Consider the following 23,254-nt stretch of genomic DNA (forward strand, 5'->3'; position numbering starts at 1 on the left):
GAGTTATTTGCACCTTACCACTTAAGCACAGCTAGACTATCAATACTTGCACCAAGCCTGGAAGATAGTCTGGAATAAATTGATGCTGGTGGAACATGAACTGAGTAGGTAATTTGTGAATAATTACCACTTTACTACATGTAAATGACAATTTCCATTGTTTCAGTGGTAATCGAGAGAAGTCTGATGGCATGGTAATTAATTAGATTAGATTAACATTTTATTTTCTAGCAACAGCCAACCTTGTTGTAATTTTTAACTTTGTCATTGGGTTGCCTTTATTTTTTATTTCAAAAATATACTGTATTTGTAAAATGACTATATGTATTTTACATAACTACATTTCATATATAGTCACTAATGGTGTTCACTTCTGCATGTTAGCATACGAGAAAATAAACAAACATTGAAATTTGATTCTATCAGCAACAAACCCAAGGCATTTGTTATTTGTACAAGACTGTATGTTCGAAGCACAGGAAGAGTCCTATAACTGAATGGACCCTCATTTAACTTCAGCAGAAAGACTTTAGCTGATGGTCCTTTCCCACTATGCCTTGGCAGCAGCTGCTCCAATCTTTAATATGTCCCTCAGCAGATATTCCTGGATGTTGAAATGTGCCAATCTGTAACACTCAATCGAGGTCAAATCCTTGTTCTGGAAGGCCAACAAGTTTAGGGCAGATCAAAGAGCAATTTTCACCAAATGGATGGTCCTCCGGTCACAGTCAATAATTACTTTGGTAGACAGTAGAGTACAAAGTCCTGTGTCACAGAGCTGCTCGGGGCAAACTTTGACAAAAACCAATGCATCTCTCTCCAGACTTCCTTTGCAAAGGTAAATTTCAGCAGGAGATGTGTGACACTCTGATCCCCTCCTCCCCACTTTTGCAGCCACATCAATGGCAGTGTGCAGTGGTGTAAAAAGTCCGGGCATACAAGAAGGATCTCACAGGTAATACCCTTCTCATCACCAGCAAGGCGATGTCTTGGTGCTTGTTGGAAAGTTTTGGTGATGAGGCATTCTGCCAAATGACCTTGGCAGTCTGCTCAGGGAACAATCTGACAGGATCCCCCCTCTCCTTTTTTCTGCAGAGTCTCGAGGACACTATGTGCTGACCAGTTCCTGGTGGACTTATGGTCAAAGGTCTTTCTGTTTGCAAATTTTTCCAGGAAGGCCAGGTAATGTGGAACAGTCCAATTATTTGGAATGTTCCAAGGCAACAAGAACAGTGCCATCCTTCTCAGCACTGGGGACAGGCAGAACCGAGGTACATAATGTTTGCATACCAATTGTCTACACGTGGCTTGATGCAGCCACACACAAAAATGGCCATTAGGATGAGGGCAGCATTAGGAACTTTTCATTACCCCCTCCCCCCATCCCCATCCAGAGTTCTATACATGGTGCCCCTGCAGTCATGGCTCATCTTAGACCTGCAGATGAAGGAGAAGATCGCTGGAATGTCTACAAGCGGCATAAGTTCATGGAATGGGCAAAATCTGTGCCATCTACAAAAACAGAGTGTTTAATACCTGATGACAGGGTTTTTAATCACAATTGAGAGGGAGCAGTGCCCCCAAAAGCCCAGTTTCTGCTTCCCCTTGACAATGCTCTCCTCCCAAGATTTTGGACATGCCCTGATCCCTCTGAAACATATTCCCAGATGTTCCACATAATCTGTTCTGACAGCGAAGGGGATAAAGGGTTAGTGAGCTGAATTTCCAAAGAATATGATCTCACTATTGCCTCGATTTACCTTGGCTTCTAAGGCTGGTTTGAACTGATTGAAAGATGCTTATGAGTCCGTGCACTGACAGCAGATCTGAACATAAAATTGTGATACCACCCATGTACACAGAGGCTTAAACCTGCAAACTACGCTGTTGCAATAGTCACTCCTCTCAGACTCACATCTTTCCTGATAGACTAAGCAAAAAGTTCTGTGCGACACACAAACAAGGCAAGGAAGAGTGGACAGCCTGTCTGACCCCAAGTCTCATCCGGAAGCTTTCTGATTCCCACCAATTCATGGAGACTACACAAACGATATTAGTGCACAGCAGTCAGAATCAATTGTGAATTCTATCCATAAAACATCCAACATGTAGGCCTGCAATGTTCTGTCAAAAGCCTTCTCCAGGTCCAGGCTGATAATGTAAGCATCCGTTCCTCTGTCCTTATATCGGCAATCCTATCCCAGAGGAGCGTGAGATCGTCCTGCCCAGTATAGCACAGGTTTGGTTTGGGTGAATCACTGGTCTGAGAGCCTTAGACAGGATTCATTGTCTGCATTTAGCAGTGACATTGGTCATGAATTTCTAATTTCCTCCATCTCCCTCTTCTGCTTGAAGGGGATTGTGATGATACCTTTCCTCATGGATTCACACATGCTACCTGCCAGAAGCATACTATCGTACACCTCCAGCAGATCCAGACAATCAACTCCCACAGAGCTAAACACAACTCAACCAGCAGTTTTATTCTTTTCTGAGGACTCCAGGGGCTTGGTAAGGTCATTCAGAGATAGCTGATGAGTCTCTTCTGTCTAATATCATATAAGACCTCCACGATAGAGGATAGGAACAACTGGGAGGCCACGCTATCTTGGGGCATCATGTTGTACAGTCTAGCATTGAAGGATTTGCTGATGCTCAGGATGACCGACTAAGACCATGGTACCAAGCCATCTTCTTCCTTCAGGCTGCTGAGCATTGAGCTCACCAAGTGTATCTCCTGGAAGAAGAAATGTGAGCTCATCTCATCCTGTTCCATGGTGTGTACCTTGAATCAGAGGATTATCTTGGAAACCTCCAAGGCAAAGAACAAGGCTTGCTAGTTCTCCACCTCCTGGAGCTCGTCTGTGACATTGAAAATTAGCCAGAACATCAATATGCCCTCCCCCAACATTGGACTTTCTGATAATTTCCTGCTTTGGTGTTCCACCATGCATGGCCATGCATTCCAGCTTTCAGAAATTCCTTCCCTGAATTTATTTATCTCTCTACCTATTTATTTCAGGTTGTGTTGGTGCTTGAATTCCACCACTTTCACCAAGAAGTTGGCCATTACCCCATTATCAGTTTGAGAGGCTTTATATCTAATTTTTCTGTACAGTGCTTTGTGAAAAAGCATTGGAATATTTTATTGCAATGAATATAGCACATAAATAAGAGCTGCTGGTGTTGCCTGAAATAAAAGGAAAGTGGCATTTATCTGAAGCCGAGGGATAAATAAGAGTACACAGTAAATGGAACAAATTAAGTGAAATTTGGGACATGCTGCCTTCTGTCCAGAGAAACACTTGAGAGACCACAAGAATTTTGTTTTTGTTTGTTTCATTTTCTTTTTCATTTGGAACATTTTAGGCTCACAACCTTCAGGCCATTTCCTTACTGTCAGTCATCTTATTGACTTGACTCATAACCATTTCAAACACAATATAACTTTGCTACAACATCCTCCTGTTTATGAAATTGAAGATTAATTGCTTACTATTTTTAAAATATGCCCTTAACATTACTGTGTGAGCTGCTGTCAAATTCTGTGATGTGAAAGCAACATCTGGTTCAATTGCATTGTGATAGCAATAAATTTATTTCAAAGTAATTTTCAAAGATTGCAAAGGGTAATGAGGGGAAAAGACAGGGGTTGAGGTGAGGTTTAAAGGAAAGCTCTTTCAAAGTTAGTACAAAATGCTTTCTTTCTGTGCTGTTTGATTCAATTATCCAATGCTTGATTGAAGCAATTTAGCACATCATATGTTTCTTTGTATTTAGTTCTTGTTTCAGCAGGATAATATAACATTTCGGTGCAAATATGCAAGCCAACAAGCCAAAACCTGACGCCAGAATGGCAAATATTTCTACAGCAACTGTATATTTCCCGGGAGAACTCACATAAGCTGGAATGAATGTTATCCAAACTGTACAAAAGATAAGCATGCTGAAAGTGATGTGTTTAGCTTCATTGAAATTATCAGGAAGTTTGCGAGCTAAGAAAGCAGCCACAAAACAGATAGATGAGAGAAATCCTACATAACCGAAGACACAGTAAAAGGCTATTGTAGACCCTATGTTGCATTCAAATACTATTATTTCATTAAAATAATCACTGTTCTTTTCAGGAAATGGCGGAGATATTGTTATCCAAGCAGCACATATTAAACATTGCACAAGTGTAAGCATAAGAACAGTTAAAAGTTGTTGCTTGTGTCCAAACCACTTCATGAGGTTGTTGTTAGGAAGAGTTGCTTGAAATGCCATCACCACAACAATTGTTTTGCTTAGAATGCAAGAAATACAAAGAACAAAAATGATACCAAATGCCACGTGACGCAAAGGGCAAGACCAAACGGACGGTTCTCCAATGAATGTAATAGAGCACATGAAACAAAATGTTAATGAGGAAAGAAGCAAGAAGCTTAATTCTGAGTTGTTCGCTTTAACAATGGGTGTGTCTCTGTAACGGTGGAAGGTAACAAAGACACTGATGCTAATAGAGGATCCAAATAACGCGATGGCGACCAAAATATTACCCAATGTCTCCTCGAATGAAAGAAATTGAATTTCCTTCAGGATGCATTCGTCTCGCTGATGGTTACTTCGGTATTCCAACGGACATTTGAGGCATTCTGTTGAATCTATAAATAGATGCAATTGATTCAAAACAATGGATGAATCATGATAAAATATTTGTGAAAAGCGTACTCCTTCTTGTTCTTACCAGTCATGTTACTTATTTCACCATCAGCACATCGAATACAATCAAAGCAACAAATGGGTTGACCTTTCCTGGCTGCCTTTCTTGTTCCATTGGGACAGGGATTGGAGCAAACTGCATTGGGAACCTTAAAGTTAGAGATAAAAAATATGCAGTCACCTTGAAATTTGTTCCTACCCATTTTATATTGGCTGCCATGAAGGGTAATTAGGTCCATATTCTTTATGGACGCGGAGTGTGATCAGGGAATGGCAAGCATATGTTCTTCTCCTGTTCCTCCCTTGTCCTTTCTGGAAGATGTTCATCTCTACCTAGATATAATCTCCTCACTCTTCCATCTCTTGTCTCTTTTGTTAGTTTCTCTCTAATTGTGAATGTGCACAGCAATTGCTGGCAACCTATTTCATTCCAAGATCAAAATCCCAGCAACCTTGAGTTACTGATCCATGAACAGATGCTTGATTTTCCTCCACGAAGCATAATTTCCTTATTTATTTTGTTAATTGACATTATAGATTCATTGATTCGGAGTGAAAAAGGAAAAAATGGTGTCGCAAGAATGAAGAAGCCCAATATGATTTCAAGCTTAAAGTTCAAATTTTACAGGGAGAAACTTGAGATACATCTGAATTAAACATTGACATTTTCAAAAGTTACAATTTTTGTTGTGAAAGCCTTTGGCTGCCTACATGTAGTGTGATGATGCTGCTCCTTTAAAAAAGGTTAGGTTGTCCTTGGTTTCTTTTTCAGTAAGGTCATAAATGCATAGATTCTGAAATATCTGAGTTTATACTACTTGAAGAAGCTATTAAGTTTTTAGACAAACACTTGTACAATGAAAGGGGAGTGGCCTATTCTCCCAGCTCAGTTTTTCTCTGGTTTGGTTTGGTTTGGTTTTAGCAAGCAATCAGTTTTTGAGGCTGTTGAGCAAAGAAACAGTTACATGGATGAAGGTGTTCCATGCTGAAACTCTCTGCTCTGTCTCTCTCTTGTAAGACTCTGTGTTTGATTTTATCTTTTTTTTGCAAAAGGGTGTTTATAGGGATTGTTGCAGGAATTTGGAACAACATCATAAATTTGGGATAATCTTTTGAAATTTTGGATAGGTTAAGTTATTCTGTATTCTGTTGTCTTTTGTTTGTGTTTCATTCGATACTCTGTAAATAAATTCTGCCTTGTTTGAAACTGAGTGACCAGTTGAATCACTCCTGGAATATCCACCCTACATCTGCTCAAAACAACCAGTAAAGTTATGGTCTGGGCCACCTTCTTGAAATGTTTTGAGGGAGTCTAGCTTGGTCCTGAATAGTAGGTAGAATAGTAAAGAAAGGCTATGCATAAATGTCATAAAACACAGTTTAGACATCTATTGTGTCTATGTGAATATCACAAATTGGGATGGATATCAAGTCCTTAGAGTTGATGCAGAGGGATTTCCTGCAATGTAATCGGGGTATGAGGTTTCATTCACATGGAGACAGCAGAAAAGCCAAAGTTGTTCTCCCTAAAGGAACAGATGTATAAGGTACATTTTAAAGAACTGTTCCAAGGCCTGAAGGGTTTGGATAAACAAAACCAGATGCTATTTGCAGTCGTGGAAAGGACAGTGACCATGGAGCACAGATTACAATGAGTTGCACAGGAATCAGAAATGACCTGACAAGATTTGTCATGTAGCTCCTCATTGCGGTTTGCAATTCACTGTCTGAATTTGTGATGAAACATAAGACCATAAGATTATAAGATATAGGAGCAGAAATAGGCCATTCAGCTTATTAAGTCTGCTCCACCATTTGATCATGGCTGATATGCTTTTCCACCCCATTCACCTGACTTCTCCCTTAACCTTTGGTCCTTTTACCAATCAAGAACTTATCTATCCTTGTCTTAAATACACTCAATGAATTGGCCTCCACGTCTCTATGCAACAGTGAGTTCCACAGATTAACCACTCTCTAGCTGAAGAAGTTCTAAAGGGTTGTCCCTCCATCCTGAGGTTGTGTCCCCAGTTGTATCTTTCCTACTAGTAAAGTAACATCTTCTCCATGTGCATTCTATCTAGGCTTCTCAGTATCCTGCAACTTTTAATCAGATTTCCACACATTTTCCTAAACTCCATCAAGGACAAACCCAAAGTCTCAACTGTTCCTCATATGACAAGCCCTTCATAACTGTTATAAACTTCCTCTGAACCCCCTCCAATGCCAGCACATCTTTCCTTAGATATGTGGCCTAAAACTGCTCATGATATTCCAAATCCTTTTACAACCTCAGTGTATATCTTTGCTGCTGTATTATAGCCCTCTTGAAATGAAGCCAACACTGCATTTGTCTTCCTAACCACCAACTGAACCTACATGTTGATGTCAAGAAAATACTGAACTTGGACTCCCAAGTCACCTTGTACTTCAGACTTCCAAAGACTTTCTCTATCTAGAAAATAGTCTATGTCCTTATTTTTCATACCAAGATATATAACCACACACTTTTCCACACTGTATTCTTGCTGCCACTTCTTTGCCCACTTGCCTTGCATGTCCAACTCCTTCAGCAGCCTCCCTGCTTCATAAGAACTACCTGTCCCTCCCCATCTTTATATCAATGTAAATTTAGCAAAAATTCAGTCAATTTCTTCATATAGATCATTAATGTATAAAGTGAATAGTTGTAGTTCCAATAGTGACCACTGCGGAACGCCATGAATTACCTCTTCAAAAAGGCCCCTTTCTCCCTACTCCCTACCTTCTGCCTGTCAACCAATCCTCGATGCATGCCAGTACCTTGTGCCTAGCAGCCTCTTAAGTGGGACCTTGTCAAAGGCCTTCTGGTAATGCAAATCTATCAAGTCCACAGGCTCACCTTTGTCTAACTTGTTCATTACCTCCTCAATGAATTCTCACAGATTTGTCAGGTTTGACCTCTCGTAATGAAGCCGTGCTGAATCCATATTATTTTGCCATGCACTTCCAAGCACTCTGCAATCTCATCCTTAATAATGGACTGTTATACCTTGCCAACAACTGAGGTCAGGCCAACCAGTCTATAGTTTCCCATATTGAATTCCTCCCCTTTTTTGATACGGGTGTTAACTTAATCAAATTCCAGTCATTTGAGATGCGCCCTTACTACAGTGATTCCTGAAAGGTTATCACCAGTATCTCTATAATCTCCTCAGCTCTCTCCTCCAGCACCCTGGTTAGTAGTCCATCTGGTTCAGGTTATTTATCTGCCTTTAAACTTTCAGTATCCATAGCATCTTCTCTTTAGTGATGGCCACTACATTCATCTCTGCCTCCTGACTGTCTTGAAATTCTGGCATGTTGCTGTCTTTGAATGTGAAAATTGATGCAAAGTACCTATTCAGTTCCTCCATGATTTCTTGTTTCCCATTAGTACTTATCCAGTCTCAATTTCCACCTGTCCAATATCTACTCTTGCAGCTCTCTAACCTTTTAGATATCTAAAAAAAACTTGCAATCTTCTTTTATATTACCAGCTAACTTACTTCATATTTTATCTCCTCCCCTCTTCTTGCTTTTTTAGTTGTCCTCTGTTGGTTCTTAGACGCTTCCCAATCTTCTGACATCCCATTGTATGTGTTGCTTTTTGGCTTTTATGCTGTACCGGAGTTCCCTTGTCAGCCATGGTTGCCTCATCCTTTCCCTAATATGTTCCTTGGGACGAATTTTTGCTGTGCCTCCCAAATTATCCCCAGAAACCCCTGCCATTGCACTCCATTTTCTTCCCTTATTAGCTTCCTTTCTTGTCAACTCTGCCACCTCCTTCCTCATGCCTTTGTAATTACTTTTACTCAAATGTATTACAGTTATATGTGATTCCAGCTTCTCCCTTTCCAACTGCAGGGTGAATTCTGTCATATTATTGTCACTGCCCCAAGACCTTTCTTCATCTTCAGCTCCTTAATTAAGTCTGCCTCAATGCACGTCACCAAATCTGGAATTGTCTGTTCCCTAGTGTGCTTGATCACAAGCTACTCCAAAAAATCATTGCGTAAATATTCCACAAATGCACTTTCTTGAGATCTGCTACTAATATGATTTTCCCAGCCAACCTGCAAATTGACACCCCCCATGATGATTACATTTGTGCCTTTCCCACATACCTTTTCTATCTTCTGATATATTGTTTTCCCTACATCCTCAGTTCTGCTAGGAGGTCTGGACACAATTCCTATCATTGTCTTTTTTCCTTAGTAGTTCCTCAAATCCACCCACACAGACTCAACATCTGTCAATCCTATATCACTTCTTTCTATCAATTTAATTTCATTTCTTTCTAACAAGGCAATCCAGACCCTCTATCCAGCTGTTTGTCCTTTCAATAGGATGTGTATCCTCTTGCAGTTATATCTCTGTGGTACTCACAACTTCTCATCCACCAATTTCAACCTGCATTACAAGCTTGTTTACTTTGGTTTGTATACCACATGCACTTAAGCACAATGCCCTCCGTCCTGCACTGACTGCCCCCCTCATAGTTGTCCCTTTGTCTGCTGTGCCTGAAATTAAATTCCTGACCTCATAGTACTTGTTTGGGAATTTAATTTTTGCTACAACGTCTTCTCGTAACTCCTTCCATAATTTTCCATGCAATTGAATCTACCCTCCCCTTTTTTTAGTTTAAAGCCCTAGCCTGTGATTCGCAACAACACTGGTCCCAGCATGATTCAGTTGGAGTCTGTCCCATCGGAACATATCCCTCTTTCCCCAGTACTGATGTCAACATCCCATGAATTTTAACCCATTTCTCTCACACCAATCTTTGAGCCACACATTTAGCTCTTTGATCTTGTTGACCCTGTGACAATTAGCTTATGGCTCAGGTAGTAATCCAGAGATCATTACATTTTTGGTTCTGCTTTCTAATTTAGACTCCTTGCAGCTCATATTCACTCTGCACAATCTCTTTTCTTTATCTACCTGTATTGTTGATACCTACATGAACCACAACAACTGGATAATTCCAGTCCCACTCCAGGTTCCAACGCAACCCTCATGAGATATCCTGAACCCAGGCACAAGCCAAGCAATATAGCTTTAGGGACTCTCATTCCTGGCCACAGAAAACTGTGATTATTTCTCTTCCGTTTCCCCACCCCCTTGAAAGCCTCTCAGTACAATAGTCCTCTGGTCAGTTTGCTCATCATCACTACAGCTCCCATTCTCATCCATGCAAGGAGCAAGAATCTCAAACCTGTCAGGCAAGTACAAGGGCTGAATCTCCTTCAGCACTATCTTGTCCGTAGTCGCATCCTCTTGTCCATGACTGCTGACTGAATTTGAGGCAGCTAACATAATGGGTTTGACTGCCTTCTGAAACACAGCATCCAAGTATCTCTTGCCCTCTCTAATGCGTCAGTGTTTGAAGTTCAGACTCCAGCTCACCACTGGAGCTGGAGTTTGTTATGGATCAGGCCAAGCCCTCAAAGTATTTTAAGGTAGCCCAGACCCAAAGCTTTCCTTATTTTAAAGGCAGATGTGAAGTGAATATTCCAGGCATGATGTAGCTGGTCAAACCACTTGGCTTTAAGCTAAACAGAATTTATTTAAACATTATAATTGAAACATGAACAAAAGAAAACAGAATTTAAAATAACTTAATTATTTGAAAACCCAACCGACTTGATATGGCAATTTATCTAAAGAGCTGTTCCAATTGCCACAAAATCCCATAAACCCACCCCTTGCAAAAGATAGATTCAAACACACGTTCTTACAGACAGAATGAAATAACTTTCAAAGGGACTGTCAGAGAGAAAGCCAGTCAGGAACCATCTGCAAAAGTTTGGAACCTTTCTCCACTGCAAGCATCTTCAAACTGTCTGCTACTGGTAGCTTCTCTGCTGTAACTAAAAGAAACTAGAAGAAACATGAACTGGGAGAACTGACCACAACCCTGCCACTGTTATAATGTGAAGGTACCAGTGTTGGACAAAGTTAAAAATCTCACAACACCAGGTTATACTCCAACAGGTTTATTTCATAGTACAAGCTTTTGGAGTGCTGCTCCTTCATCGGGTAGCTAGAGGAGATTGAAGAGCTTGCGAGAGGTGTGTTGGCAAAGTCTTTCAACACAGTCTGCATTGTAGGTTGACTTGAGTGCATTCATGATCTGTATGTCTTTTGGGATCTTTCCTCCTTTCTAGCATTTCTGCAGAAACTTGATGCCTATGTTGATATGCACAATCTTCTTGGCGATCCTCTCCACTTTGAGCCGGCAGGTGGTGGTCGACAGTGCCCCCTAGCTATCTGATGAAGAAGCAGCACCCCAAAAGCTTGTACTTCTAAATAAAAACCTGTTAGATTATAACCTGGTATTGTATGATTTGTAATATTGTTTAACTTGGCTCTGCCCAGACATTTTGGCACCTCTACTTTTATAACCTCTCTTTAAAATATCCAAGAACAAAATAACCTTGTTAAAGGGGCAACATCATCACAAATTCCTCAGGCATTTAATACTTGTTACATACCTGGTCACAATGAACATCAGTGGGGTTTACCAACTCCTGCAATATGCAGTTGCACTTCGCTTGGTCCGGTATCTATTTTAATGTCTTAGCTCTTAGTTTTTTTTAACCAGACTGGGTATTTTAATGTGTAGCCTGCAAATATTTCCTATCTTTACCTTCGATCTGTAGGTAACCTGTAACAGTTGTCAACTTAGTAGTTCGCGCCAACCAATGAACTTACGGTTTACCTGCGATGTCACGCCTTTCGCGGTCCCCTGATCCTGGGCTTCAATTTATCCTGTTAAAAAACCTTACAAGCAATGAGCCAAAAATAAACAAGCAGAAAGCACCTCGTTCCCATCTATACTGAGTTCCCATGTTGTCAACAAATCCTCCGAACGATATACTGTACTCACTCGGGCTGAATGTCACTTTGGCTAGGATCTGTCCTTCCTGATCTGTGTGAAATTTACTGATTCGCAGATTCGATTAGACCTTTCAAAGGGGATTGGGGAAAAGTTGACGTGGAGAAATTGCAAGGCTTTGAGAGAAAATCAGTGATACTAATTCGATCGATTCTTCAAAGAGCAGTCATATGCTACGTGATCAGAATGGACGTCTTCCGTGATATAATATTGGATGGTTTTATTAGGATGGAAATGTGTAAACATCTGCTCTTAGAAGAGGATATTAAATTAGTCCTGTTGCCTGATTCGTTACCACAGCCCTGCCTTTATTCCATCTTTGATCAATTAACTTTTGGAACTTATCATTGAATCTTTTCCCAACAACCTTCAGGTTGTAATGCAAATCTTAACTCGCCGCCTTAAAAGAAATGGCCTCAGTTCCACCCTGAATCACTTTTCAATTATTTTAATCTACCAGTGTTCCAGAGAGAAGGTCCGTATTTACACTACGGGAAACTCCTAATTTCTGCAGAGCTGGTTCAGTGGATTCTCGCAAAGCCTGGACAGTATTATCATAGAACATAGAACAATACAGCGCAGAACAGGCCCTTCGGCCCTCGATGTTGCACCGACCTGTGGACTTTTCGCAGCTCGTCCCCCTACACTATCCCAAAATCATCCATGAGCTTATCTAAGTATTGTTTAAATCCCTCTCTCATGCATCAACAATTTGATCGTTAAATGAGTCTTTGGTTTTTGTATCTCAGACTCTATGTCCGGTTATTTGTGCTTTAACTTAAAATTGGACATAATTTTTCCAATTTGTTGAGAACAGATTTTATCAGTTGACACAGAGAAATCAGGACGATTTCAGTGAGGGCCAATCTCATTTTCTAGATTAAAGCTGTACTGCGCCAATTAGGTGTAGCTAAACGTTACTTTGTTCGCTAGTTTATGGAATTTCGACATCTTCCTATGAATGAAATAAGACCCGGATAAAACTGATCTAACCCCATACGTTGTCAAGAATGGAATACTCTTACCTTGACCTGAGCGCCAGTCCATATCATTTCATCTTTGTTTATGACAAATTCTTGCCCAGGTAATGCGGATCCATCATAGTACCCAACAGTTACAATCTTCGTGTTACCGAATGCGTCTGGCTGCCAATTGACGATATCGTATGTTGGTACAGGGTCACCATTCTCGTCGAAAGATACCGTTTCTCCAATCTTCGTCGTGAATTTTACTGTTTGCAGGTAATACAGCAGCTTTTGAAAGGAAATTGACTGGTTAACTGATCAACGATCATCAGAAAATTCATTCAAATATGCAATATGTAAAATTACACCCATATGAGATTCAGACACGTATTCAGACGGGACATATTGGACGAAGTGCTCTTTACCTGCCATGGTTGAAAGTTTGACATGTTTGCACAGCTGTTGTTGTAAAATGGTCCTTTACCAGTTTCGCAGGTCAGCATATTATGAAGGGCATGAGCTATGGCATAGGTCGCTTTATATACATTGTAAGTTACTCTGTATTCAGTCACAGTTGTAAAGATATTCTGTGCAGCTCGTAAATCCTCTTTTGCTGTGCATCCCTGGGACTCTGACTTAGGTTTCCTTCCCGCTGTCTTGTTTTCCATGTTCTCTAGCGTACAGCTGAAGGATTTTTCCCAAAACTCCTTCACCAAAAGGTTTCCAGGAAATAGAGAGGGGTGCACTTGCATTAGGAATTCTTTCAGACCTGGTAAATGTACCTTACGAATTGCAATACCAATTGCGCCAGTGAGAAATCGTCGGCTTTCTGCTGGTGGAAGAGGAAAAGTTGTGATCCAGGCTTCGCTTCCTATCCATTGGATTCCTGTGACATTTTGCAGTGCTATCTGTCTGAGCAAAATGGCCATATCCGACTGGGAGAGAAAAGCCACTACAACGGCTGTGGACGCTGTCTTGATGGTATTTATCGTTTTCAGCAATTTTTCTTTGGAATATGATTTATGAAAGGATTCAGAGAAAGCAATGCAGACGCCTAAACTTCGCACAATTTTCAGAAAAGCTTGCATTCCAAAGTTACCATAGTCATCGTCACTTTTAATCGTTCCGATCCAAGTCCACCCAAAATGATTTATAAGTTGGGCTAACGCTCTGACCTGAAAGTAATCGCTGGGTATTGTTCTAAAAAATGATGGATATTCCTTTCTGTTACTCAGGCAGACGCAGGTGGAAACGTAGCTCACCTTCAGAAAAATAAATAAAATGGTGCACCAGATTATTCTCCATTAAATAAAAAGACACATTCGAGTTTTTCAGGACACTGCGTCAGAAAGAGATTTCACGCGAATATTTTTCAAATGGAGTGACCGTTATTATGGAGGAAACGCCGCTGTCAAATACGCACAGCAAGCTAACAATAACACAAATGCTCAGTTCATCGGCTTAAAATGGTGTTTGGGGAGTGAATATTGGCCAGAAACCTCGTAAGCCCCCGGTTTCTTAGAAAAATGAACGTTGGATTTTTCATGGATACAACAGGGGCACATGAGGCCTCGGTTTAACAGCCTATCTGAATAACTCATGAACCACAAACCCTTGACTCAAAGAAGTGGGGGGAGCCACGGGGCTGCAGTAAACACGTTAGGACATCGCTAATTGATGTTATATTATACATTCCATCCCTTGCCGTTTTAATTTTAGAGCTGGCCTATTGTGTGCAGCTCTGTTCATCACTCTACTGGGAAGATGTGATGGCACTGAAGGGAGGCCGGAGAAGATTAACCAGAATGTTGTCTGGGATAGAACTATGAAGAAGGTGTGGAAAAACACAGGTTGCTTTCTTTGGAGCAGAGAAGAATGAGAGGAGCCCTGGTTGGGGTGCATAAGTTATGAGGGACGTGTGTTATGGACCAGGCCAAACCTCTTCAAAACATTTCAAGAAAGTAGCCCAGAATCTAATTTTGCGAGTTGTTTTCAGGTGTGCAGTGGATATTCCAGGAGAGATCCAGCTGGTCAAACTGCTTAGCTTCAAACAAAACGGTATTTATTTACAAGATTATAGAAGGAAAGACTAACAAAAGTGAACAGGATACTGAATAACGTAACCTACCAAATAACTTAACCTATCCGAAAACCCAACAGATTATCCCAATTTAATGGTGATGTTCCAATACTTGCAACAATCCCTGTAAATAACCCTTGACACAAAAGGTAAACTCAAACCCAGGGTCTGAGGGGAGAGAAGCCAGATGGAGAGGAGGATCAGTTTCAACTTGCTTCTTTAGGGTCCAGTAGGGTCCAACTCTATTGTAAAACCAAACCAAACCAGAGAAAAAAAGAGAAAAACAATGACTGCAGGTGCTGGAAACCAGATTCTGGATCAGTGGTGCTGGAAGAGCACAGCAATTCAGGCAGCATCCGACGAGCAGCAAAATCGATGTTTCGGGCAAAAGCCCTTCATCAGGAATAAAGGCAGAGAGCCTGAAGCGTGGAGAGATAAGCTAGAGGAGGGTGGGGGGGGGGGGGGGAGAAAGTAGCATAGAGTACAATAGGTGAGTGGGGGAGGAGATGAAGGTGATAGGTCAGGGAGGAGAGGGTGGAGTGGATAGGTGGAAAAGGAGCTCGGCAGGTCGGACAAGTCCGGACAGGTCAACGGGACAGTGCGGGCTGGAAGTTTGAAACTAGGATGAGGTGGGGGAAGGGGAAATGAGGAAGCTGTTGAAGTCCACATTGCAGCCCTGGGGTTGAAGTGTTCTGAGGCGGAAGATGAGGCGTTCTTCCTCCAGGCGTCTGGTGGTGAGGGAGCGGCGGTGAAGGAGGCCCAGGACCTCCAAGTCCTCCTCAGAGTGGGAGGGGGAGTTGAAATGATGGGCCACGGGGCGGTTTGGTTGATTGGTGCGGGTGTCCCAGAGATGTTCCCTAAAGCGCTCTGCTAGGAGGTGCCAGTCTCCCCAATGTAGAGGAGACCACATCGGGAGCAACGGATACAATAAATGATATTAGTGGATGTGCAGGTAAAACTTTGATGGATGTGGAAGGCTCCTTTAGGGCCTTGGATAGAGGTGAGGGAGGAGGTGTGGGCACAGGTTTTACAGTTCCTGCGGTGGCAGGGGTAAGTGCCAGGATGGGAGGGTGGGTCGTAGGGGGGCATGGACTTGACCAGGTAGTCACGGAGGCCACGGTCTTTGCGGAAGGCAGAAAGGGGTGGGGAGGGAAATGTATCCCTGGTGGTGGGGTCTTTTTGGAGGTGGCGGAAATGTCGGTGGATGATTTGGTTTATGCGAAGGTTGGTAGGGTGGAAGGTGAGCACCAGGGGCGTTCTGTCCTTGTTACAGTTGGAGGGGTGGGGTCTGAGGGCGGAGGTGCGGGATGTGGATGAGATGCGTTGGAGGGCATCTTTAACCATGTGGGAAGGGAAATTGCGGTCTCTAAAGAAGGAGGCCATCTGGTGTGTTCTATGGTGGAACTGGTCCTCCTGGGAGCAGATACGGCGGAGGCGGAGGAATTGGGAATACGGGATGGCATTTTTGCAAGAGATAGGGTGGGAAGAGGTGTAATCCAGGTAGCTGTGGGAGTCGGTGGGTTTGTAAAAAATGTCAGTGTCAAGTCGGTCGTCACTAATGGAGATGGAGAGGTCCAGGAAGGGGAGGAAGGTGTCAGAGATGGTCCAGGTAAATTTAAGGTCAGGGTGGAATGTGTTGGTGAAGTTGATGAATTGCTCAACCTCCTCGCGGGAGCACGAGGTGGCGCCAATGCAGTCATCAATGTAGCGGAGGAAGAGGTGGGGAGTGGTGCCGGTGTAATTACGGAAGATCAACTGTTCTACGTAGCCATCAAAGAGACAGGCATAGCTGGGGCCCATACGTGTGCCCATGGCTAACCCTTTGGTCTGGAGGAAATGGGAGGATTCAAAGGAGAAATTGTTAAGGGTGAGGACCAGTTCGGCCAAACGAATGAGAGTGTCGGTGGAAGGGTACCATTGGAGGCGTCCCCGGTCCCCAATGCCTCATCTTCACCATGGATATCCAATCCCTTTACATCTCCATCCGCCATGACCAGGGCCTCCAAGCCCTCCATTTTTTTCCTCTCCAGACGTCCCCAACAGTACCCTTCCACCGGCACTCTCATTCGTTTGGCTGAACTGGTCCTCACCCTTAACAATTTCTCCTTTGAATCCTCCCACTTCCTCCAGACCAAAGGGGTAGCCATGGGCACACATATGGGACTTTCCCTTGCCACCGCAGGAACTGTAAAACCTGTGCCCACACCTCCTCCCTCACCTCAATCCAAGGCCCTAAAGGAGCCTTCCACATCCATCAAAGTTTTACCTGCACATCCACTAATATCATTTATTGCATCTGTTGCTCCCAATGCGGTCTCCTCTACATTGGGGAGACTGGGCGCCTCCTAGCAGAGCGCTTTAGGGAACATCCCTGGGACACCCGCACCAATCAACCAAATCGCCCCGTGGCCCATCATTTCAACTCCCCCTCCTATTCTGAGGAGGACATGGAGGTCCTGGGCCTCCTTCACCTCCGCTCCCACACCACCAGACGCCTGGAGGAAGAACGCCTCATCTTCCGCCTCAGAACACTTCAACCCCAGGGCATCAATGTGGACTTCAACAGCTTCCTCATTTCCCCTTCCCCCACCGCATCCTAGTTTCAAACTTCCAGCCCGCACTGTCCCATTGACCTGTCCGGACTTGTCCGACCTGCCTAGCTCCTTTTCCACCTATCCACTCCACCCTCTCCTCCCTGACCTATCACCTTCATCTCCTCCCCCACTCACCTATTGTACTCTATGCTACTTTCTCCCCACCCCCACCCTCCTCTAGCTTATCTCTCCATGCTTCAGGCTCTCTGCCTTTATTCCTGATGAAGGGCTTTTGCCCGAAACGTCAATTTTGCTGCTCGTCGGATGCTGCCTGAATTGCTGTGCTCTTCCAGCACCACTGATCCACAAACCAGAGAAAAGCTGAGCTAAGAGAACTGGTTGCTCTTTTTTCACTGTACATGTGCTTTTTTTTTTTAACATAAAAGCCTTTTGCCTGATGCAGTATTTGTTTGCTCTAATCAAATTGACCCTAAAACCCATCAACTTAGACTTTTTGGAGTCTGTGTCTTTCACGACCTCTCTGAGAAAACACAAGGACAACATAAGCTTGTTAAAGGAACAACATCGTCATACATGGAACGGATAGACAGAAAAATGCAGCTGTCCCCCTTTAGTCAAAAGGTCAATAATAATGGTGCATAATGTTAACGTGAAAGGCAGGAGTTTTAGAGGGGATGTAGGGGAAAGGTTTTTCTCGCCCAGAAGATGGTAGGAAAGTGGGAATGCACTTTTTGGGAAGGTAGTTGAGGCAAGAAACATCACAATCTTTAAAAGTATTTAGGCGAGCATTTAAAGTGTCATATTATTCAAGGCAATGGTCTTGTCTCAGAAGGTGGGACTGACGTACGTAGCAGTATATTTTGGGAATGCAGACTCCAGGGACTGAAGGGTCTCTTCTGTCCTTTATGATTTTATAATAAAAATATCAAAGTATTCTAATTCTAAAACTGCAACAGTTTCACAAGTATTTTAGTCTGCGTCAAAATCCTCAGAATTCCTGAAGGTTATTCTAAATTTCTTTGCTTACAATGTAATTTGCTGACATTCCTTCTCCTAGGCCTTGAATATCTCTACTAGTTCTCCTCCTGCCTGCATCAGAACAGATGAATAGGCTTCTGTTAAGGTTATATGGAAAACACAAAAACTCCTTCTACGAAAGGAGGAGACTCCACAAATGTCCGAGCCCTCAATGATGCCAGAGACCGACACATCAGTGCAAATAATAAGGCTGAAGCATTTGCAGCAATCTTCAGCCAGAAGTACCAAGCGGATAATCCAACATGGCCTCCTCTATTGGTCCCCAGCATCACAGATACTAGTCTTCAGCAAGTTTGACTGATTCAACGTGATATTAATCCACGGTTAGAAACGATGGATACTGCAAAACTATGGGCCCTGATAACATTCCAGCAATAGTACTGAAGGTTTGTCCTCCATTCAAGCTCTGGACAATATATAGATTTGGGTTGACAAGTGGCAAGTAATATTTGTACTACATAAATGCCAGGCTATGGTCATCGTGAAGAAGAGTCAATCTAACCACCACCTCTTGGCATTCGATGGTGTTACCCCGGTGATTCCCCACTATCAATATCCTGGAGGTTACTATTGACTAGAAACTCAATTAGACTTATGATATAAATACAACAGCTGTAAGAGGCTTGGACTACTGTGGCGAGAAACACACATCCTGACTCCCAACACTATCCACTATCAACAAGACACAAGTCAGGAATGTGGTGTAATACTCCTCCATTTGCCTGAATGGATGCAGCTCCAGCAACATTCAAGAAACTTATTATCATCCAGGACAAAGCAGTTCACTTGATTGCACTGCATCCACAAGCATCCTTTCCGTCACCACTGATACAGTATCTCCAGTGTATACTGTGAGCATTATGCACTACAGAAATTCTCCAAAGATCCTTCGACAGCACTGTCCAAACCCACGATGACTGCCATCTAGAAGAACAAAGGCAGCAGATACATCCCTACAAGCCACTCTCTATCCTGACTTGGGAATATGTCACCTTTACTTCATTGTTGCTTGGTCAAAATCTAGGAATTCCCTTTCTAAGAGTATGTGGGTCTACCTACAACACACGGACAGCATCAGTTTAAGAAGGCAGCTCACCACCACCTTTTCAAGGACAGCTAGCTGTGGGCAATAAATGTTGGCCAATCAGCAACGCCCATCTCCCACAAGTTAGTATATATATATATATATATATATATATATATATAAATAAATTTAATTTACATAACTTAGTTATTCAACTCACAAATCCGGGCATAAAAGGTTTGCTAATAAGCTCAATTGTCTATCACGATGGGTGAGCTAATATTCGCATTTAAGGAATACAGTACCTTTGCGGGTAATTAGGTCATTACCATTAGGTCAAACAGAATTGTCTAGTAACTGGCAGAGCATCCAAAATTAATAAAGCAAGTGAAAAGCAAGAGAAAAGCAACATTTGGCCTGTTTAACATCAGCTAAAGGAAATATAAAACACGTTGTGGTATTAGATGTTCAAAGCTGAAAATGTGTTGCTGGAACAGCGCAGCAGGTCAGGCAGCATCCAGAGAACAGGAGAATCGACGTTTCGGGCATAAACCCTTCTTCAGGAACATCCTATTAGATGTTCAAGTCTTACCTTCAAACTTGCATTGCGTTGGTAATTGCAGAATAACATTTTCAGTCATTTTAAATAAGTCATTTTCGTAGATTTGCATTGCAGAATTGCAAACCAATGAAGATTCAAAAATAACCATAAGAATTGGCTAACCTGTAACTTCATGCAGAGAACTTGAAATTGTCTATTAAACTACAAATTTATATGGACGACAAACTATGAAGTATATTTTAACAAGCATCATAATCTCACATTCTTCAGTTGTAAGTGAAGTGTAAATCTTTGTTCGAAGAAGTTGATTTCTAGTTTTGCGTTAACATTTTATTGTTTAATTAACTTGATACACCGAGTTACGAATCTTACCATTGGGATTCGGAAAGTACTGATTAAGTCCGCAACGGCTAAAGACTGAGAGGATCCTGAATCTCCAATAATAGCTGAAACGTTAGGGACCCTTTTGCAGGTGGGATTTGATGCTATTTTTCCCAGTCTGTTTAAAAAGTCGAAGGCTGCTTTCACAGATACTGGAGGGGTGCCACAAGTATCGTATATTCGGTAACCGAGGCTCACGTTTGGAAGCAATTGGTCATCCCTATTGATTTCCTCTATGGCAAAAATCATCGTCATTACAAAACGAAACAGCCGGTACCGAAAGCTGTGAAGAACACAACTAGTTTCAATTTAGTGAAACAAACAATAATTAGTGAAAATACTTGCCTGTGGATGATGATATTATGCCGAATATAGACAGCACGCACATTTTCAGCATCAACTCCATAACGATAATGGAGGTCACTTACGTTCTAACATACTTGCCTTCATTGCTTGCCTTCATTGCTTGCCTTCATTGGACGGGGTGTTGAGTATAAGAGCTGGCAAGTCATGTTAAAATTGTACAAGACATTGGTTTGGCCGAATTTAGAATACTGTGTACAGTTCTGGTCGCCACATTACCAAATGGACGTGGACGCTTTGGAGAGGGTACAGAGAAGGTTTACGAGAATTTGCCTGGTATGGAAGGTGCTAGCTATGAAGAGAGGTTGAGTAGGTTAGGTTTGTTTTCATTAGAAAAAAGGAGATTGAGGGGGGACCTGATTGAGGTTTACAAAATCATGAAGGGTATAGACAGGGTGGATAGAGATAAGTTTTTTCTCCCAAGGTGAAGAAGGATCCAGTAACGAGAAGTCACGCTTTTAAGGTGAGAAATTTAAGGGGGATACACGCGGCAAGTACTTCACACAGAGTGTGGTGGGTGTCTGGAACTCGCTGCCAGCGGAGGTGGTAGAGGCAGGCGCGATGGATTCATTTAAGATTCGTCTGGACAGATGCATGAGTAGGCGGGGAGCAGAGGGATACAGATGCTTAGGAATTGGGCGACAGGTTTAGATAGTGGATTTGGATCGGTTCAGGCTTGGAGGGCCGAAAGGCCTGTTCCTGGGCTGTAAATTTTCTTTGTTCTTTGTTCTTTATACCACCTCTGCTGGATCACTGACTGCCGGTGAAACCCTGTTGCCTTTGACAGAATACTGTACTCCAATTCTCTCACAGATCTTACCTGATATGCGTTTCCAGCATTTTGCTTTCATTTCAGATTTCCAGTATCTGCAGCGCAATACCTTTTCCTCCCTGAATTTAAGTATCAATTTCTAAAAGTCTTGACAAGAAATTTTATTTTATTATTAGATCATTGCAACAAAATAGTCCTGAAAACAACTTATATCATACTAAACTTGCCTAATATTCAAGACTTAGCCTTGAGTTCACACTTGAACCTCTGGAGCTCAGGAATTTGAATTTGACTCGGTGTATAGGCAAGTACTTTTAAAATTTAAAAGGCAGTTAGACAGGTACATGGATAGAGAAGGCTGAGAGGGATGTGGGTCAATTTAGGAAAACTGGTCGGCATGGACTAGTTTGGCTGATTTCCGCGCTGTGTGACTGTGACTCACCGGGGAGGGTAACTGCTACTTACTTCAAGCGACTACATTTTAAATAAAACAGAAATTACAGGAGAAACTCGGCAGGTCTGGTAGCAGCTATGCAGAGAAAACAGAGCTAATGTTTCCAGTCTAGTGAAGAAGAATCTGAAAGGTTCTGAAGGAGGGTCGCTAGACTCGAAACGTTCACTGTATGCTCTCCACAGAAGCTGTCAGACCTTCTGAGGTCGCCCAGTAATTTCTGTTTTTGTTTCAAATTTCCAGCATCCGCAGTTCTTGGGTTTTATATAATGGTGTTTTAAGCAACTTCGCCAAAGCACCCTTCAGACAACCTGGGAAATGAAGTCCTTGGTTTCTCAAAGAGATTTGCTGAATTTTAACAGAAACGAACGGCTGCAGTGTCAAAATACCTCCCTGCTCCGGAAACGCACCGTGTCCTTTCCAAACTCGCTAGTTCAAGTGTTTTTAAGTTGCTGTAAATTCTAAAACATCGACAGCTTTTTTTTCACGGAGTTGACTTAAAGCATTACAGAAAACTGGCATTGGAGTTGCCTCGTCACTGGAAGGTCTTACATCTTAAATTTCTCTGGCAATGTTTCTGCATAATGGTTAAGAAGCTACGGATTATCACTAATAAACGCAAAATACGCAAAGTACCTCTATAACAAACACACCCAGATAACAAGTACATTTACAGTAATGAAACAATTGTCACCATTAAGTGATGAGCTTATTACAAAGCGCACCAAAATTAACCACAATTCAAAGTTTTATTTGAACTGTGTTCTCCATTGGTACGGCTCCACTCACGTTTTGCATACGATGGGTTTTGGCTGTGTTTCAAAGGAAAGATCCTGCGACTCAACGTTGGCGTGTACACTAAAAATTCCACCGAGGAGAATGTCGCCGTCCTTTGACATTCCGAGCAAGTCATCTGTCCCCCATCGCCAGCAGCTTGGCTTATTGAGCAAACATGTGGGAGCAAGCAGCAGCAAGAAAAACCAGCATGGAATAAGGCGGCACATTGTTAGCAGCAGCTGTAATTCCATCACCGTGCCACCAATCGGCTATATATGGCCCCAATCATTAGAAACTACGGCAACTTGGACCAACCTACATTTCCTAAATAATTAACATGTCCCCGAAGAAAGCCAGCGGCGATATTAAAGCGCATCCCATAGAGAAAATTAAATGAAACACACACACACACAAACACAATATACAGTTGGGAGCATTTTTACCATTAATTTATGGTCGCTTTTAAAATATAATAATGAAACTAATTAAACGGTGGAAATACCAGATGAAGATTAAAGTGCTGGGAGTTGATAGAAAATAAAGCCATTGATACTAAACAAGCGCCTGGCAATGACCTTCAAGAGAATCCAACTGATCTCTTCATATTCAATCATATTACCAATATTGAATCCTCCACCATCAGCATTCTAGCATCTGTAGCAGGAA

The 23,254-nt window shown here is 42.2% G+C and overlaps 1 protein-coding gene across 1 annotated transcript; it reads right to left on the bottom strand.

Annotated features, from left to right (window-relative positions):
• Nucleotides 1–550: 550 nt before the first annotated feature.
• Nucleotides 551–22,710, bottom strand: LOC122556347 (extracellular calcium-sensing receptor-like). Its single transcript, XM_087993937.1, is given in 7 exon segments — nucleotides 551–658; nucleotides 3,694–4,643; nucleotides 4,727–4,850; nucleotides 12,646–12,873; nucleotides 13,011–13,847; nucleotides 20,217–20,508; nucleotides 22,601–22,710. Coding segments are annotated over 7 exon segments (2,649 nt in total).
• Between the last annotated feature and the right edge of the window lie 544 nt (nucleotides 22,711–23,254).

The sequence above is a fragment of the Chiloscyllium plagiosum genome, unplaced genomic scaffold, assembly GCF_037043375.1.
Source record: "Chiloscyllium plagiosum isolate Xiang-an unplaced genomic scaffold, Cpla_swu_hap1 HiC_scaffold_13, whole genome shotgun sequence".
NCBI classification, from domain to species: Eukaryota; Metazoa; Chordata; class Chondrichthyes; order Orectolobiformes; family Hemiscylliidae; genus Chiloscyllium; species Chiloscyllium plagiosum.